Genomic DNA, 20,250 nt, shown 5'->3' with positions numbered 1-20,250 from the left:
CCAGGGTCGTTGGCCAGAAACAGGCAGACAGACCTCATTGGGGCAGATGATGTGACATCGCGTGTTTCATGAATAAATACCTACCTGAATACATCACCTGAGCAGATATGAGTGTGATGAATCCTTAAGTTGAATTAAGACTTGTTAATTTACGGTTATTTTTTTAACCATCTTTTCAGACGTGCATTTTGGGCTAAATTGAGTTTAGACTGTCATTTTGTTCAGCTTTCAAATGTCTCACTTTTAGATTTTCACAGTAATCATAGAAAACCGTAAACTCCCCACGATTTTATCGTGCTATCCTGTCAAACCCTGCAAGTGCGACAACTGACCAAAGGGAATTTAGGCAGATAACTTTTTGTCATATGTAAGTTCCCGAGTACCGAAGTACATGTATTATAACTTGGAACTCTTGCAACCAAATTTGGGATATATCAAGCAAAACAATGTAAATGGGCCAAAGCCGAAGTGTAAACAAACAGACTGTCCTGTTTACGCCAGTGGATGTTTACATTAAGAACGAGCGGAACAGATTTTTGTTTACACTCCGGCTTTGGGCCATTTACATTGTTTTGCTAGATATTTACCAAATGGTTAGCCAAACAAATTGAAAGTTGTTGTCATCCAATTTACAAAATTGTGACCAAATACACTTCCATAACCAACTAAAACTTAGTTCATTCCAAATAAATTCCATCCAATACAATTTCCTTTACAAACAACATTTTAAATTAATTCGATACTTTTAAATTTTAACTTTCAAATGCTTTTCAAACATATTTTGATTTTTGGAATTTTCATTTTCAAATTATGTTCTCGAAGTACAATATTTTTAGATGTTTGATTAAAAATCATATACACAGAAAATATTATTTCGCTAAAGAATCAAAATAATGTTGCACTGGCATTTTGAAAAAAATAAGTGTTTGATTGTAAAATAAGATAGCAATACTATTCTAATTTTTCATTTTCCAGTTCAATTTATATATAGCAAAGCAGCGAGAGATAAAAATTATGAATGTATTCGAAAGATTATTCGAACAATTTAATGTGCGTTAAATTGTTGAGAAAAAAATTGTGATTATTCATCCGACAACAAATGGAATCACAAATCAACCCGTTTTTTGATTTTTTTAAAGCAGGTAATTAATATATTTCATTATTTCTAATCAATGATTTGAGTACCGGAACAACACTTAGTTCAAATTGATAAAAATGTTACAATTAAATATAATTTTGATTTATCTTAGTACTTTGAAAATATATTTTTTTCAATTGGCATTAAATGAATTCCAATTTTTTGTATTTTTATTTTAATTTAAATTTTATTGAATCTATTTTGAAGGTTATTTTGTAACTTTATGCCTTCAGTGGATTTATTCGATTCTTTAAGCACCCGCAAAACTCTGTTTCCAATAAATCAACTGTTGAAAGGTAATCCACATCTCAGCTTAGGATAGTAACTTCACACAAATAATGCTTAAACAACGAAATAAATGAAATGATAATTGTTTTTGAATTATTATGTTTTTTATCTGAATTATTCCTGATTGTAAATCAAGTAACACTTGTTATAAACATGTATAGATTTTTATTTAGTCCGTTTTTGAGACAAAATTAATTATTTTGTTACGATTTTGCACAATATTTTTAATTTATATTTCCTGCCTGATAGATAGTATTGATCCCAGATAAAGTTCTTTTTCACAATACCACTGGAAAAAATGTTTCAAATCTATTATTCTTCGGTTTATTTTAGCTCGTACCATTTTTCATTCGTAAAGCCTTGATTTGTAATTTTGTTTTTATTAAGATAGTTTTTCAAAATGAAGTACGTTAGTGATTCAAAAAATCCATCAAATTCAAGAACTTTTAACTTTGAGCATCGTTTTGCCACACTTTCGCTTGATCTATGGAGCTGAAATTTGGCTTACATTTGATGTATTAATTTAAATGTGAATTTGAAATTTTGCAGGAGGATCGTAGGTTGTCCACAGAATCTAATTTGATGTTTAGAAGTGTTGGATGTGATACTTATAACATCGTTTTCAAAATTATTAAAATTTATTTTTTAGAAACACAACTATATTCAAAATCTAAGTTATTAAAATACGAAATGACATTATTTATTATTTTCCAATCATTCATTCATTTATTTTCCAGTATGGATCAGACATTTTTATTGTTTGGTTATGATTTTAGTTTAATTTTTTAAAATTATTTTCATACAAATACAATACAAATATGTGAAACGCGTAATGGATGCAAAAATTAGAAATGTCAAATAAGTGCCCTTTTTATTTATAAAACAAGCCCGCGGGCCGCACAGAAGCCCTCGGTGGGCCGCATGCGGCCCGCGTGCCGCGGTTTGGTGACCACTGCAGTATAGGGACCATCCATAAACCACGTTTTGAAATATCAGACCCACGGAGTTTATGGATTGTCCCGCATTAAATTTCTGGTTTAGTAAACATTTTCACTGCTTCAGGGATCAATTTTGCCAGAATCAGTTTTTTTGCGGTGGATCGGCAACAGCTGCCTGATTCCCAGGAAAGTCTTTTATTGATTGATTTACTTTTACACGAGTAAATTTGTTAAAACATGTTTTACAATAAGTTACATACACCTCTTAACCAAATTCCAAATACATGTTTGGATTGAATTTGGCAGTGAAATGCTTATTTTCCCGATTTTTGCGTCCGTTTGACAAACAACTCCAAAATAAATAAAAAACCAAACAATAACTAAAGTGTTTTAAACCCGCCCAGCTGGCTGCAGTCATTATTTTTCAAAATAACTAAGCAACGACGAAATTTTTTTTCGCGAAAAAAAAACTTTTCGCAGTATCGTACAACGGAATTCCATAATAGTGCATTTCAAGTTTGGTTTCAGTTGATTAGACTTCTTTTTCAATTTATATTTTAAAGTTTTTGGAAAAAAATATTTTGCCCTGATTTTCAGACCGATGATGAAAAAGGAGGGGGGGGGGAGCAGGTTCTCTTGATGATCCTGTAATTGAATTTGTAAAAACGTATTCTTGAGAAATACAAACATTGCATGTTGAAAAAAGTAAAAAATAGGTCAATTAATTGTCCGTAAACTACGAAAACTGGTCGATGAATTCTTTTAGTAAATGTTATTGCTGTGTGTTTTGACAAAAGAGCTTTTTGACATTCCGCGTACGCACACTAGCGCACCATTTGGTTCTGCTGGCTGACATAATTTAACTTCACTTTATTTTCGTGTACCTACACGCCCATACATACGCACGTAGATTACTATATTTTGAACTTCTGATAATTTTTTCTAGTAAGTTTATTTGAAAAAACGTTACTTAATCCACCCTTAGGTGGTTGGCACCTTCCTCACATTTAAAGGGTGCTATCCAAAATGCAAAAAGTGCGTAAATAACACTTAAGTGCTTATAACTTTTGATAGGGTTGTCAGATCTTCAATGTTTTGGACGCATTGGAAAGCTCTTTTGAATACCTATCCAACGATAGGTCGCATAAGAGATCCGGACAACGTTTTCATCAACATATCTGAGATCCGGCCTCCAAAAAGCGTATAAATAACACTTAAGTACTTATAACTTATGATAGATTTGTCTTCAATGTTTTGGATGCGTTGGAAAGGTCTTTTAAATGCCTTTCTGAAAATGTATAGCATGACGGGTTTTCTTACAATCTTCCGGACTTTTTCTAAAATCAATTTTTTAGCATAACTTTTGAAGTACTTAACTAAACTGCCTAATTTTTAATAGCGACTTATGGGACCTCAAGACGGATCGAATGACGCCAAAACGGACATAATCGGTTCAGCCAATGTCGAGATAATCGAGTGACAATTTTTTTTATCAACATCCCACCACACACACAGAGATTTGCTCAGAATTTGATTCTGAGTCGATAGGTGGGTCTAGGAGGTCTAATTGAGAAGTTCATTTTTCGAGTGATTTTATAGCCTCAGTAACGTGAGGAAGGCAAGCCTCACGTTATAGCCTCAGTAACGTGAGGAAGGCAAAAATGATCAAAATTTATTTTTTGGTTAAACTTATCAAAACATTAGTACATGAAGATCAATTTTTATAAAATAGTTGTTTTAAGTTGTAAGAGCATCTATTAAACTAGTTTCAACAATATTTGTTCAAAAAATACATTGTTCATATCTTTTTTTATTATCTTTTTTCGACATTTTTTTTATTATCATTCTTCGACAAATAAAAACACTTCTTTGTAACAAAACTATAGAACAATATGGTTTTACAGTCGACTCTCTGGCTGTCGATCTTCTCGATATCAATAATTCTCTATCTATCGATGAATTCTTCAGTCCCTTCAATCTGCATACTTCAATTATCTTCATTCCCCGATATTTTCCGTTGCTTGAAGGATCTCTTCCTCGACGGTCCCTTGGATTCTGTTTTCTTTAAAAATCTCTTCCAGTTGTCAATAATTTCACTTTCTCATGGCTTGCATAGACATTTTTTTGGCGAAACGAAGCCTTGAAGGGTGTTTGACATTAGTTTGTTTTTGTTTGTTGGACTTTGCCATGATTCTCTCCCATAGCTGGATATCAAGAAAAAAATATTTTCAATCGAGTCTTCATTTTGCATCGTTCTGTAAACTGATGATTCTCTTCCTCGACGGTCCCTTGGATATTGACAACCAGAGAGTCGACTGTATAATGGAAAGATAGAGGACAAAAACACTAAAATTTGTCATAAGGATGTTAAGGAGCCATTAAACTACCGCAAAAAAAAAAACAAACAAATTCGCACTCTTTCGTGTTTGATAGTTTGCCGAACTCGCAAACGAGGCAAAAAGTATACAGGCTTACGTTTGTACAAACAAATCCAGGCAAACAAATGGGCATGAGCATGGTTGACCACCAATGAGTTGCTACTCCGTTATTGACAGATCAGCTGAAGTTAAACAATGAATCAAAAATCATCAGTGGGAGCCAACCATCCGTTCTCTGTTTAGCCCCTGAAGATCCCGACTTTATTAGTCATTACCGGCGCCCTCCCTAGAAGCCTGCAGTCCAACGAAAGGGAGGAAAGTTAGTCCGTTTTAGATAGATCTCCTTCAAGGGGGGAAGACTTTACATGCACCCGACGTCGAGTCCTCCAAGTTACGAAGCTATGGAAAGGTCTTTTTCAACACAAAAGCACTCGCGCACCATGCAACGTTTTTGTTGAATCAAAATAATTTTCTAACGCGTCACATCCACCGAACTCAACCGTCAACGTCTTTCTGCTTCTGGATAAGGTATTTGTTTTCGATGCCTCCTGAGCTACAATGCTATGGGGATAACTTTCATAAAATACCGGTCTGTGAGCCTTCCGAGCAACGATGCTATGGGAAGGCCTTTCTGGATAACACACACGAACACGCACAAACGTTTATGCCAGCGTTTCTTTCGATAAACGATTCTATTGAAATTAATTTTTCACCGTTAAAATTATACACATTATTCGAAAGATTAATGCACAATCTACCCAACGCCGTGCCTTCTGATCAACGATACTTATAATACTTACCTGCAAAGCAAATTAATCTGAAATAAAAAGTGTCATCATTTCAAACAGAGAGAATAAAAAAAAACATTTTAATATATTCTGAACAACAACAATGGTAGTCACTTTATTATTCCGTCACATCGTTTTTTTCCGTTTTTATTTCACAAATAATTTTGCAAATTTACTCTTAAATTTTCTTCGCCTCTTTCTTTACTTTTTTTTAACTAGCTCTCACTTCTTGCTGCTGCTACTACAATTGTGTATACTCAACTATCGAATAAATTATAAATTAGTGTCAGGTTATAAAACAGCCTTACCGCGTGGGTGCGCGTAGAAGAAAAAAAACGCAGAACGCGAACCGGGGGTTTGGAAATTGGAAATTTTTCGGGGGCGATATTTAATTTTTTTTCTCGTCAGAAGGAATGCCTTGGAGTGGACGGGTGGGGTTTGACAAACGAATCACGGGGGGTTAAAATTTAAAATATTATTTCATGTCTCACAGATATACTTTTTTGTTGTTGTTGTCAACTTGTGTGTGTGTTTCTCTCAGCGGGCGCTTCCTCCGCTTGTTGTACATGTGTAATTAAATTATTTTATTTCAGCACGCACTGTTTGCGTCGATTGTTATTAATTTGTTGTCGCGCGCGAGCACAAAAGCCGATTTCCGGAATTCGCAATAACTTGTTTTATCGCGTTGTATGATTAATTATTTTTACTTTGTCACAATCAGTCACATTTATTTGGAACGATCAGGGAGGGGGGTGGCGGATTTTTTTGTGGGGGGTTTTCTACTCGAAATAAAAATTTGGGGAAAGTTTCCGATTTTTGCACTGCAGGTGGCGTCGTGTAGTAAATTTCATAGCACTCAGTGGGCTCAACAACAGAGGAACAACAAATTTAATCAGTTTTTTTGTTTGATGCTTTCGCTTGACTATTAATTTGTAATTTGAGGTCGCCCCCCCTGCCGGGGGGCGCTGATTTGATTAATTTACCGCTGCGCGCTGTTCTTGTTATATTTTAAGTGTTGTTTTTGGCTGATTCTACTGGCTACTACACAGTAAGATTTATGAACTGTATACTATTTATCATTTGCCGCTGTCTGCCCGTTTTCGGGGATAAAATTTGGACTTCCTTCCAGTGGCGCGGGGTATTTTTCTGCTGTTTTGGGTCGTGACAGGATAAGGATGATTGATAGCTTTATCTCGCTGCCCGTTGATTTATCTCGTACTCACTCAAGACAAGAGTGGAGTGTGTGCGTTCCCGAACAGGTGGAAAGATAGGCCAGAAAATGATTTAAAATATCTGTAAAATCTATAGTTGTGGAAATCATGACTTCTATCAATAAATGAAAACACAGTTGCGTTAAAAAAGGCACATATCAGGATTTGTCATAAAAAAATCAGTGACAGAGAAAAAGCAACAAATTGGGTGCTTTTTAATGTACTGGGCACACGAACTATCAAATTTTAGAGTTAACTAGATAGCCATCCAATTTTTGAATCTTATATTTTTCCTCGTAATTTCAAAATCTCAATTATTAGCACTTTCAATTATAGAATCAATTAAATTCCTTAAAAATTGGATAAAAATTAAACAAATCCCATTTTTGAATTTTATCTGTTTGTAGCACTTGCAGAACATCATATACTTGCTCTTTGATTTTTATAATTTGCAAGCAAAATTTCATAAACTGCTTCAAAATGAAAATATTCACAACGAATGCAGTTCCTGATAAAATTTGAATCATTGCCAGATTTTCAAAAAATGAGCATAACACAATTTATACTCTACTTAAAAAATATGAATGATAGATAAAATTTCTAGTTATAATGGTCTACACGGTTTATCCCAGTAAGAATATTTGTATGAGAATCAAACCTTCACAAAACCTCGTTCAAAACCTTAAAATGTTCTTTGAGTAAATATCACAAATTGTAATAGTTTTCAAAATTGAATGGAATTGTTTTAAGGGTTACTCATGATAATTGAGTATGATTCAATCTAGTTATAATCATAATATGTTCAATTGAAAATTTCAAATTGGCTAAACATTTTTTTTTAAACTAACAGCAAAGGAACTCTTTAAATAGGTCCCTCAAACAAAATTCTCAAGCCTGAAATATATTTTCAAAAATGCATTTAATCCTCACGACTTTTTGACAACTAACTGCGTATTTAAAATTCTGTTTAATTCATCGCCTAATTTGACAAATTTTGATTTCTCTAATGAGTGATCACCCTGAAATTTTCTCGTGATAAATAACTGATTTTGGAAAAAATAATTGATTTTTAACTATTTAGGTACTTACAATTTTACAGATTTTCTAATTCTGGATAAAAATTAGGCAAACATTCGCTTTTGCGAACAACTTGTCACAAAATCTAAACCGAAATCAACTTCTAAAATTATCAAAGTGAACTGATGAGAGAATTAATATTAATTACGGATTCAATTTTGCGTTAACTTTTATGGTAAAACGGCAACATTGACTAAATTTGACTATTACACTACAGCAACGAACAAACAAATTCGCACTATCCGTTTTTGACAGATTGCCACACTCACAAACTTGTTGGCGGTTCGCTCGCAAACCAACGATTCCAGATTATTTTTGATTTTTATGGGAGGTCTGTATTTTCCTAAAAAAAAGTCTGTATTTGGTCTGTATCATGCCAAATTCGGAAGCAAAGATGAAACTTTTTAACTTTTAATAGCAAAATTAAGCCTTTTTAATCAAATTGAAGCATTATCAAATAACTGAACTGTTGTCATTTCTCAATATAATAATTTTTGAAAATTCTGTTGGGGTTGACAAATCTGGAAATGGCTGTCACGAGCAAAACAAAACTTCAAACTAAGAATACATTAAAACTTTCAAACACAAAAAATGGAGTTTGTTATTTTGCCAAAAAAAACAGTAGAACAACATTTTACTGTTTTGGAGTTTGACTGTTGTAAATTCAAAGGCTTTTCCGGATTTGCAAAACTTTTTTTATTCAAATCGTTGCAAAACTTGTTTTTTTCCGCACTTATCACTAATAGGGTCCTAAAGCCCTATGTCAATTTTTATGTACAACAGTCAAAAACACGCATATAAACCATTTCTGAACACTTTTTTTATGCAAAACTAAAACTTTTTACGATGGATCAACTGTGTCCTTTTGGAAAGAGCTGTCAGGTAGGTCCTTTTCTGTCAAAAAGGGCCGTGAATATAATAATTCAAAATTAATTTGAAAATCCGTACAAAGGGTCATAGTCAACGTAGCCAGATTGTTTTATGGGAGATCTGTATTTTCTTAAAAATAAATCTGTATTTTATCTGTATCGTGTCAAAATCGAAGCCATAGAAGAAATTTTCAAATTTTTAAAAGCAGATTGAATTGTTGAAATTTTGAAATACAACCATTATTAAAAAATCTGTATATACAAATTTTTGGAATTTTCGTAATCGAAAAATCTGTCAAATACAGATTTATCTATATATTTGGCATGGCTGGTCATAGTACTTAGAAAATTTAGCTTTATCGTTGTGAAAAACGATATAAGGATAATTTGTGTGTTGTAAAAAATAATATCGTTGTGCTCGTTGTGAAAAATAATATAAAAAAAATTATATTTGAGGATCCAATTATTTTAATGTTCCGTTTAATTTTATGTTTTGATTGTACAAAATCATCGATGGAAAGAAATCTTATGTGACAATGTTTTGTGTTATTATTTGCTTATTTTCCTTTCAAATCATGACCGCAGTTTTGTTATCTCCACCTGCTCGGGACAACCACCGCTCAAGAGCATTGTTTTCGTTTCGTGTTGTCGAAGCAATATTTTTTTTTTGTTTTGTTAAAGGGAAGAAGGGGGAGAAAGGTACGATAAAACTTAACAGAAAAACAAGAACATCTAATATCATCTAGAATCGTTTAAAACGTAAATATCTGACAGGGTCAATAATAGGTTCTCTCTTCCAGGGTTGGTGGATAATAGATTTGCTCTCATATTTAACTTTGGCCTCTCATTGCAACGGATCATCCGGATCATCCGCACACAGTGAATTTCTCTAATTGCTATACACAGTTACCCATATATATATGTATGTATGTATGTAGACGTGTCTATCTCTAATAAACGTTAGAACTTTACAACCGCGATATTTGGGGCGCGATCCTCTTTCTCTCTCTCTCGCACTCTTCTCACACACGCGCGCTCCCGCCGCTATCATTTTATGATAATAACCTTGTAATGAGCTAACAAACAGTCCCGCCGCACGATGATCACTAACGGAAGTCGGCAATCCTCCCGTTTCACTTCACTCTTTCACTCTCAGTTTTGCTCTCGATTGACGACGCGCTCGCACACACACACACACGTGATTAGACTATGTACAATCTTGGCCGGTATTGGCCACCGTTACGGTTGATCTGCTAGGAGAAGCTCTGATCGAGGTGGTTCTGGCCGGCGGCGTCAAAGTCTTCCTCCTCGGAGGCCTTCTTGACGCAGTCCCGGATAGCTTGCAGGATGATGGCGACCCGGCGGTCGAGGGCGACCATGTGGGGTTCCCACAGGACCGGTACGATCGGGTCGTTGGCCATCGAGTCGCGCAGTTGCTCCGACAGGGATTTGGGCCCGTTGTGGAAGAGTAGCAGGGTCTCTAGGGTGGTCGATCGGATGAGGCAGCACTGCAGGAGGGGTGCCAGGATGGAGAGTTCATCGTGGAAGGGTCGCCCGAAGCCTCGACCGTGGTCCAGATGAATCGGGAACGTGTCGTTGCCGAAGATCTTGAACGTTTCGTAGTGGTGACGGTCCATGTTGCCGGTGAGAAAGTCGAACACGGACATGTCCATCAGGTCTAGGAGGCGCCTGTCCTCGTCGTACGGGGGAATGTCCCGCACCATGGCGCAGTAGTCCGGATCGGTTTCCCACTGGGCCTTCCTGCGCTTGTGGTACGATCGTCGCCACGGGTGACGCCACACCTTGCGCTGGGTGTCCGCCTGGGTTGGGAGGAACGCCGCGAAGGATCCCTCCAGCGTGTCCGGGCTGCCGCAGATCGCGTGCGACGTATCACAATAGTAGGAACACTTGCCGTGGAAGCACTTGTTGCGTGCTGGCGAGATGAAGAACGTCTTCAGCAGGTTGTCGTCACACACCCGCTCGATCTCGGTGGTAATGTTGAGGATTCGGCCGGTGACGGGCATTGCCCGCCGGAAGCCCATGATCCGGTCGAGGTGGAAGGCCGCGATCTCGGCGTTGTGTCGTTCGTAGTCGGTAAAGTAGAAATGGTTCGGCAGCGTTTGCTGCTCTCGGGGGAAGCGCATCGGCTTGAACAGTGCATGAATATCGTTTGGATATTCAATGATCAGCTTGATCTGGGTGCCACCCTCCTTCTGCACGACGTGCTTGATCGGCATGCTCACCATGTCCTGTATCACGGCATCGACGAGCTTGTCGCTCTTGGCGTACAACTCGTTCTTGGTAATGGACAGTTGGAATCGCTCCAAATTGGTCGCATTTGGACTCACTCGAAGGTCAAGCATCTCCGCCAGCGTCGGATTCTCGTCGTCACTTTGATCTTCCTTCACAACAATCCGTTCGTAAAATTGCGGATTTCGCCGGTTCTTCGGTGCCACAACCAGCGCCGTCAAGTCCTTGAACCGATCGTGCGGTGGCGCCGTGGTCACCTGTTTGCTCGGGTAGCCCGCCCCCGAAGTGTCAGTCCGACCGCGCGTGTGTGGATTCGTCGTCAGGTACTCCTTCGACCCGGACGCATTACTTTTGGCAAGATATTTCCGGTGGAACTCGTTGTAGATCCCACTCTTGTCGTCTTCACTCGCGAACCGCACCCGCCCGTGCGACGGAATAAATTCCCCCCGGGACACTCCCAGGTCCATCTGCAGGTCGATCACTAGCAGCAGCGTGAAGAGCACCAGCGAGGCACCGAAGCCTAGCGCCAGCCGCTCCTTCAACTTCTTCGACCGTATCCAGTACATCCTGTCGCCGCAAACACCGATCACCGAATGATCCCTGAACGCGATCACGATCACGCTAACCTTCGCCAAACCCTTATCACTTCCCTTCGCAGATCACTGCCCTCTTCGCCTCGAAAACATCTTCTAATCTGGAAAGTTTTTCGCGCACACTCACTCACTATCACTGACCGCGCGCTTCACTTATGCTGTTTATGCACTTTGGTTCCACCGAACTCAGCACATTTCACTCAGCACTTGTTTTGGATCCTTCACTGCTCAGGCAAACCAAAACAACGCCACGCCACGATTCGTGCTGAGCTGTCATCCGAGACACTCTTCAGCCACGACACCGTCTCTCCCGTCACGTGGCCAACAAACTAACAAAACTTTAATTTTCCGACAAGACTCGGGCAGATCAACGCGGGCACACTTGCGAAATCGGACGGTTCTCGGCGCGCACTAGTTCGGCGCAATTTTTGTGATAAGATTAAGCTCAACGCGGTATCTGCGGGAGATTGTTCTCGCTCTCCGAGCGATTCTCGCTCGCTCGCTCTCCCGAACCGGCTTCTCCAACACTTTCACGCTCGTCGCCGTCGACGTTCAGAACCAGCGAGCTGCTGTTGAGACGAGACCTGGCGCACAATGGGCTCGAATCAAGCAACCGATGATCATTTACATAATCTGCACCCGAGAGGGTGCTCGTCTCGCGAAACGAGGTTATGTGCGCGGTATCTTCTTCAGCGTTTCTTTTGTTTTGCTCGCGCGCGCGCGCGATCTTGTTTCGTGTGGGCTCCGGTTCGCGCGGACTCCGAATCGATACTGACGAGCTGCTGCTGCGAGAGCAGATTAATGCCCCGGGGGTAATTGTTCCACCTTTCCTTTTCGGCGTCGTCGACGTCGTCTTCAGCGCTTGGCCTTCCCCCAGTTTCGGTTGTTGTTTTTTTCTTCTGTTGTGTCTTCTTTTCGCCTTTCCTCCTCGTTGTTGTGCGTTAAGTCGCTTCGTCGTCACTGACAGCTGTGCCGAAGTTGAGTCGGGTTGGCGCTACGCGTTCGGTGTGTGTGCGTGTGAGAGAGCTGCAACAGGTGTCAATTTTTTGCGTTCTTCTTTCAGTGTGGTCGCTTTCCGCGTTCCGTTGCCTGTGACAATGTCCCGGGAAGATGCGGCGATCGGGCGTTGCTCGCGAAGATCATGATTCTTTCTACCGAAACGCGCTGTGTGTGTGTGCCTGGCTTTTGTTTTGACTACCGTTGACGAACCAGAAAGCGGGACAGAGAGATGGGAAGGAATTCCAGCTACCTATTGGAGCATCCCCAAAGTCGACCTGGAAGTAGAACGGAAAGAGATGGAAAATGAGGCGTTAAAATTGGTAATTCATGCTTTAACTTAGTTAGCTTAGCATAGTTGGATGCAGAACTGAGCGAAAGACGAGAGTGGAAGTTTTTTTCCTCCGTGTATGCTGATGTTGATGTTTTTTTTCGTGGTTTATTACTCGAGTAAACATTGGTGTGGCCTAGTTGCCGGGCGGTCGACCGCGGGGTTCTAATTGACTTTATGGGGTATGATGGGAGGTACACCGCAGTGAACAGTTTATCTTTAGTGAGGCGGTCGGGAGTTTTTTTTCTCACAAGCTGTGTAGGTGAAAATAGAAAGCGGTTTTTGATTTATTCGTTTGGGTGTTTGATTTAGAATATTTTATTGCTACCTATTTCTAGATCAATTTTTTTTAAAGTCCTATCTGCATTGAAAACAAATGACTCATATGCTGTTTTGAAAGATTACTCTAGATTTGTAGTTTGCCGAATGATTCTTCAATTTGGAATAATTTGTGATGCCTTTCATTTAGCTTAACCAAAAATGATTAGGTTGAGAGCGAGTTTTTCACCGATGTGAAACAGGTCGTATCGAGGTGCTCCGATTTGGATGAAACTTTCAGGGTTTGTTTGTCTATACATGAGATGAACTCATGCCAAATATGAGCCCTATACGACAAAGGGAAGTGGGGTAAAACGGGCATTGAAGTTTGAGGTCCAAAAAACATGAAAATTCTTAAAATTGCTCGCATTTCCGTAAAACTTCATCAATTCCAACTCTCTTAGATGCATTCGAATGGTCTTTTGAAGCCCTTCAAAATGTGCTATAGACATCCAGGATTGGTTTGACTTTTTCTCATAGCTTTTGCAAATTACTGTTAAAAATGGATTTTTTTAAAACCTTAATAACTTTTCCCAACAGCCTCCAACACTCATACTCCTATAGGTCAAAAGATAGGTAATTTCATGGACTATAAGCCTTTGGAAATAACTTTTTGGCCAATCGCAGTTTTTGTCATAGTTTGACGATTTTTCTAGAACAAACATTTTACAACGTTAGTTTTTGCCCTGTAGGCCGCCATAGCGGCATTTTTTTTTCTCAATTTTGTCATATTCGGAATCCTCGGACAATTTCACGTAAGTTAGAAGTATTGGAGTTGTAAATTTGATTGGAAAAATTGCCGTTTAGAATGAATTAAAATATTTTTTAACAATTTGTTAGATTGGGGGTAAAACAGGTTTTCGCCTACTTGATACAGCATTTGACGTATTGGTCATAGGGTTAATAAGATCTTTTTCTTTTTTCAAAAATGTTTTATTTAATTATTTTTTAAAGAAATATTACAACTCCAATACTTCTAACTTACGTGAAATTGTCCGAGGATTCCGAATATGACAAAATTGAGACCAAAAAGTGCCGTCTTCTCGGTCTACAGGGCAAAAACTAACGTTGTAAAATGTTTGTTCTAGAAAAACCGTAAAACTATGAGAAAAACTGCGATTGGCCAAAAAGTTATTTCCAAAGGCTTATAGTCCATGAAATTCCCTAACTTTTGACCTATAGGAGTATGAGTGTTGGAGGCTGTTGGGAAAAGTTATTAAGGTTTTAAAAAAATCCATTTTTAACAGTAATTTGCAAAAGCTATGAGAAAAAGTCAAACCAATCCTGGATGTCCATAGCATATTTTGAAGGGCTTCAAAAGACCATTCGAATGCATCTAAGAGAGTTGGAATTGATGAAGTTTTACGGAAATGCGAGCAATTTTAAGATTTTTCATGTTTTTTGGACCTCAAACTTCAATGCCCGTTTTACCCCACTTCCCTTTGTCGTAGAGGGCTCATATTTGGCATGAGTTCATCTCATGTATAGACAAACAAACCCTGAAAGTTTCATCCAAATCGGAGCACCTCGATACGACCTCTAGAACAAACCGAGCAGAATCTACAAATACTGCCTCTTGAGTTTTGTTTGCGAATCATTTTTTTTTTTTCAAATAATTAGATAACCCTGAGATTTTTCCTTTATACATTTAAGAGCATTTAAACATACAGGACATGCCCATTTCAATGCTGTCGTGCTATCCTGTCGCACATGACATTTGAAGTTCCAAGAAAAAATGCATTTTAACCAAACAAGAGCACGGAATGTAAACAACAACAATCACCTTTTGCTTGTTTGACCATTATGTGCATTGTCCTGAATTTTTGTTGAATTTTGTTGCCGGAGTCCCAAGTTATAGTTACAAATGTTTACGGTAGTCGGGCATGTACGTGTGTCAAACGCGTTCTGACCTGAAACCCTTTGGCCAGTTGTCGCACTTACAGCAATTGTCAGTATGTGTCAATAAATAATGTACGGAGTTTATTTTCGGTTTTTATTGAATATCTCAGGATTGAAATCGATTTTTTTTTGTGAGCTGCAAAAAATGGCGTTCTAACCTCAATTTGGCCCAAAATGCACATGCGACAAGACAGCACGACAGCGACGATATGTAAAACTTGGATTTTTTGCAAAATAGATTTCAAATTCATAATTTAAAGCAATTTAGCTATTTTATCTGGCCTGCGACAGATTTTGGAGATTTTATCATAAAATATTCAATATATTAATATATAAATATAAATAATAGATATTAAGTAAGAAACATTATTTTATGATTTTGCAATTAAATTTTGCTGTTCTAACGTAGGGTAGGGTAGTCATCAATGAGACACTTTTGGTTTTTAAACTTCAACGATTTTTGTATTTTTATCATTAGCATGTTTTAAAGAGCTTTTTGTTGCATTTTCTTTTTTTTTAATGTGTTCTAACATTGACCAAAATATGAGATCGATCCTACCTCTACAGCCAGAGTTATTCAACTGTCTCATTGTAGACGCACTTGGCAGGAACAATGAGACAGGTGGGGAACAATGAGACACTCTACGAAAATCAACATTTTTCTAGCAAAACATCATGTTTTTGTATTGTTCCATTGCAGGTGACTTGCCTTGAACATTTTAGAGCAATTTTGCCAACATGAAACTTTTAATAACAACAGTTATACTAAAAAGTATTTAAATTTTGTAAAATCCATATATTTTACCAAATTACTTTATATTTTTGATTAAATGAAGTTCAAACTCACTAAATATGCCAAAATTCACTTCCAATTCATGTTTTGAAAGATTTCCATAGATTTTGAAAAGATTAATGAAGAAAAATCAAAGTGTCTCATTGTTACCCATGGGCTGAAAGGAGTGGGGAACAATGAGACAGCCCTGGATTCTGGGTATATTTTAAATTTTGGCCAAACCTAATGAAAGGACATTGTAGCCCAACTAATGCCCTGTGAAATGACGAAAGAAATTTGGAGAAATATTAGTTTTTGTGTTAATGGCAGTCTATGAGTGAAAATGTAATTTTTAGTCATAACTTTACAAGGGAGCGTCAGCCACTATCATGGCAGACGTGTATCTAGTAGACACACCTTTCCCCCAAATATGAGCCTGATTGGTTGAAACTACGTCTTGTGAGAGCCATTTTATCATTGTTCCCCGTGTCTCATTGATGACTGCTCTACCCTATTTATAATTTCAGTTTTGCTTTTGAACAATTCTCTACGAAATCGGTCTTTTTTTGAATTTTAATTTTTGTATTTTTTAATCCAACTGAAACTTTTTTGGTGCCTTCGTTATGCTCAAAGAAGCCAATTTGCATCATTAGTTTGTCCATATAATTTTTCATACAAATTTGGCAGCTGTCCATACAAAAAAGATGCATGAAAATTCAAAATTCTGTATCTTTTGAAGGAATTTTCTAATCGATTTGGTGTCTTCGGTAAAGTTGTAGGGATGGATGCGGACTACACTGAAAAAAATGATACACGGTAAAAAAATGGTGATTTTTAATTTAACTTTTTGTCACTAAAACTTGATTTGCAAAAAACACTATTTTTTTTATTTTTTGATATGTTTTAGGGGACATAAAATGCCAACTTTTCAGAAATTTTGATATATTTGTCGCAAAAAAATTTCAACTTAATTTTTCGATGTAAAATCAAAATTGCAATCAAAAAGTACTTCAGTGAAATTTTCATAAAGTGTACCGTTTTCAAGTTAAGGACATTTTTAGGTAACTTTTTTTCAGAATAGCCGCAGTTTTTAATTTTTTTAAATAAGTGCACATGTTCGCCCACTTTTAAAAAAATATTTTGAAAAGCTGAGAAAATTCTTTATATTTTGCTTTTTGAACTTTGTTGATACGACCCTCAGTTGCTGAGATATTGCCATGCAAAGGTTTTAAAACATGAAAATTAATGATTTCCAAGTCTCATCAACAAGCCACCATTTTTTGACGTAGATATCTCAGCAGGTCCGATTTACAATGTTAAAAAATGAAACATTTGTAACATTTTCCGATCTTTTCGAAAACAATATTTGCAAAAAAAAATAAATCAAGACTAACAGTTCCATAGGGTCAAATATTAAATATTACGCCCTTTTAAAATGTTAGTCCTGATTTAAATTTTTTTTTAAATATAGTTTTCTGCCCACCATTGAAAAAACGGCTAAGATCCACTTTTGACAAAAACGAGATATTAGCACCAGGCGGTAGAGGATGCTCCAACGCATCTCCTGGAACTTGAATTTCACTGAATTAGTGTTAAGACTCGGCTGCCGATGCGAAAAACCAAACGGCTAATATGCCACTCTTATGGGAAATTGCCTTGACGGAGATTTTGTGACAAACACTAAAACGCGTTTTTCTCGGAATACTTGATTTGGCATAATAGCCAAATTTTCAATTATGGGCAGTTTTCGAAAAAATCGCAAAATTTCACGAATGTTTAATATTTAACCATTGAAAATCGGACCATTAGTTGCTGAGATATTGACATTAGAAAAGGGTGGGTTGTTTGAGTGAGACTTAGAAAACATCAATTTTCCTGTATTTAAACCTTTGCATGGCAATATCTCAGCAACTAAAGGTCGTATCAACAAAATTCCAGTAAGCAAAATATAGAGAATTTTCTCAGCTTTTCAGAAGTGGGCACTAATTTCAAAAAATGAAAAACTGCGACTATTTCCAAAACATTTACCAATCAATGGCTTTAACTTGAAATCGGTGCACTTTATCAAAATTTCACTTTGGTACTTTTTGATTGCAAATTTTATTTTACATTGAAAAATGAAGTTGAAAAATTTTTGCGGCCAATATTTCGATCTCTTGAAAAAAAAACAGTATTGATTCAAAAATTTATAACTCGGTCAAAGATTTTTTGAACAACCTGGAAATTTCTGAAAAGTTGGCATCTGTTGTCTTCTAAAGAATATCAAAAAATGACAAAAATAGTGTGTTTTTGCAAATCAAGTTTTAGTGACAACAAGTTAAATCAAAAATCACCAAAATTTGTTTTACCCTGTATCATTTTTTTTCAGTGCAGTCCGTATCCATACCAACAACTTTGCCCAAGATACCAAATCGATCAAAAAATTCTTTGAAAAGATACAGACAGCTGCCAAATTTGTATGGAAAATTATATGGACAAACTAATGATGCAAAATGGCTTCTTTGGGCATACCGAAGGTACCAAAAAAGTTTCAGTCGGATTAAAAAATACAAAAAATAAAATTCTTTAAAAAAGACCGATTTCGTAGAGAAAATCGCTCATGGAAGATAAATGTTTGTTTAGTAGTACTCTACACATTTCTAGAAAACGCCAATCCGCTACGTTAATGTTAGAGAAAAACCATTAGGCCCTGTCTAAATATTATTGAAAACTTCATAGAGCACGTGTTTCTAGAGACCCTAAAGTTCCTGCTGTCCTTCGATTTGAGCTAGCGCAGAATTTTTTGTCATTTTTTGTAGGTGCAGTGTAATCAAAGTGATCGAATACATTTCGCAATTCGCAATTCGCAATTTTCAGTGTAAGAACGGGCCTTGACCGATCTTATGCACCAGGTTCCCGACGAACACGCACTGCCCTTACACCTACATCTCACCCTTGCTCTGAGTCAGTACGAGCAACACGCTAGAACACGCTTTGAGTGTTCGTGCCAGGCATGCACACCTTCTTTTCCGGTTACGCATTTTAACTCGGCCGGGGGTGGTACATTAAGTAGGGTTTGATGTAAGTATAAGCGCCTAACCATTTATAGTGTGCCTATCAACTTTCTTTAAAGCAAAAACTGTTTTATTTTTAGTTTGAATTCAAAAACTAGTTGTTATTTTACTGTGTATTGTTTTCTCCTGAAATCTTCCCTTTTGTTGAGTCGTGTTTATCTGTTGCTATTTCTTTTGTCGCGGTGTTTTGTTACAATATTTTGGTCCTAAGCATGTTATAAAAGTTCACCAGAATACAATAGTAATATTTGTGTTAATCCTTTAACCATTCCATAAATTGAGAAAGGGCTCAAACCTCACTTGTTTGAAATAAAGGTTGAAGATTGCAAACAATTGACAGTAAAAGAGAATTTATTTTATAAAAATCAAGTATCAATAGTAAGAGAATGATGAGCGTATTTTGAAGAATAAAAATGAGAAGCTAGATGTAGTAGATGTAAAATTAGACAATAGTTAATAAATAGAGGTACATATATAGGACAGATAAAGAATTATTCAAATAAATAAATTCGCAATAAAATCAAAAAAGATTATGCGAATGATAAATAGACTTGATATTACTATTACATTAAGGAAAAGTATATTTTTAAGGAAAAAAAAACAAAACAAAGTTTGTTACAGCAGTATCAATTAATAGAAAAGAGTGGAAAAGCTTTGAGAGATAAGAGAATCAAAAGTTAGTAAAATTAAAATCAAATGTTGGATATTAAATAGAAGAATCAGTGAAGAATTGGGAATCAGAAGAGCAAAATAAAAATAGAAGTTAGATGGTAGCTGAGAATGAAGAGAAGAGAAACCCCGTTGTGCGATGTTTCAGGTACATCCACAGCAGTTGACTCAACATACTGCGAATCAAAACAATACCGTCTACAATCACAAATTACTTCCCTTTCCCACATTGTCGCGCCCCTTTCTTTTAGCCGTCTCGACTCTGACCCGCGGTGGTCAAAGGTTTACGATCCGTTTCCACAGGCCACCAGCTAGGTCATCATGAAAACCAAGCCAACGTGGAGGTAAGAAAATAGGACACTCGCAAGGAACCAGAGCTATACTGTTCTGATCAAGATAATTCGGATGATCTAACAGAACTACGGATGTAGTTAGTTACGCTCCTTCCAGGATGTTCCTTACGTGGACGTCAACCGAAGAGCACGCAACAAGGTCAGTGCCATTGCATGCTCTTAGGTATCAATCCTTGGCCTGCAAAGTGATCGAATACATTTATAACCAAATTTTAGCAAGCCCCAAAAACTTAAAGGTTTGCCGATACAGCTTCATATTAAGTCGATGCCTCTCTTGTAATCTCTTGTTCTAAGCTTGCTACTTATCCTATCTAGTTAATACATGAGAG

The 20,250-nt window shown here is 37.2% G+C and overlaps 1 protein-coding gene across 1 annotated transcript in view; it reads right to left on the bottom strand.

Annotated features, from left to right (window-relative positions):
• Positions 1-5,608: 5,608 nt before the first annotated feature.
• Positions 5,609-20,250, bottom strand: part of LOC120417430 (extracellular serine/threonine protein CG31145-like) — a 121,535-nt gene continuing 106,893 nt past the window's right edge. Inside the window, exon 3 of the mRNA XM_039579472.2 lies at positions 5,609-12,804. Coding sequence (XP_039435406.1) covers positions 9,941-11,503 — 1,563 coding nt within the window. The 5' untranslated portion in view covers positions 11,504-12,804 and the 3' untranslated portion in view covers positions 5,609-9,940. The remainder of the gene's footprint in view (positions 12,805-20,250) is intronic.

This window comes from Culex pipiens, unplaced genomic scaffold, assembly GCF_016801865.2.
Source record: "Culex pipiens pallens isolate TS unplaced genomic scaffold, TS_CPP_V2 Cpp_Un0002, whole genome shotgun sequence".
NCBI lineage: Eukaryota > Metazoa > Arthropoda > Insecta > Diptera > Culicidae > Culex > Culex pipiens.
Note: the sequence above shows the minus strand (reverse complement) of the source record. Positions and strands in the feature narration are given on the sequence as shown.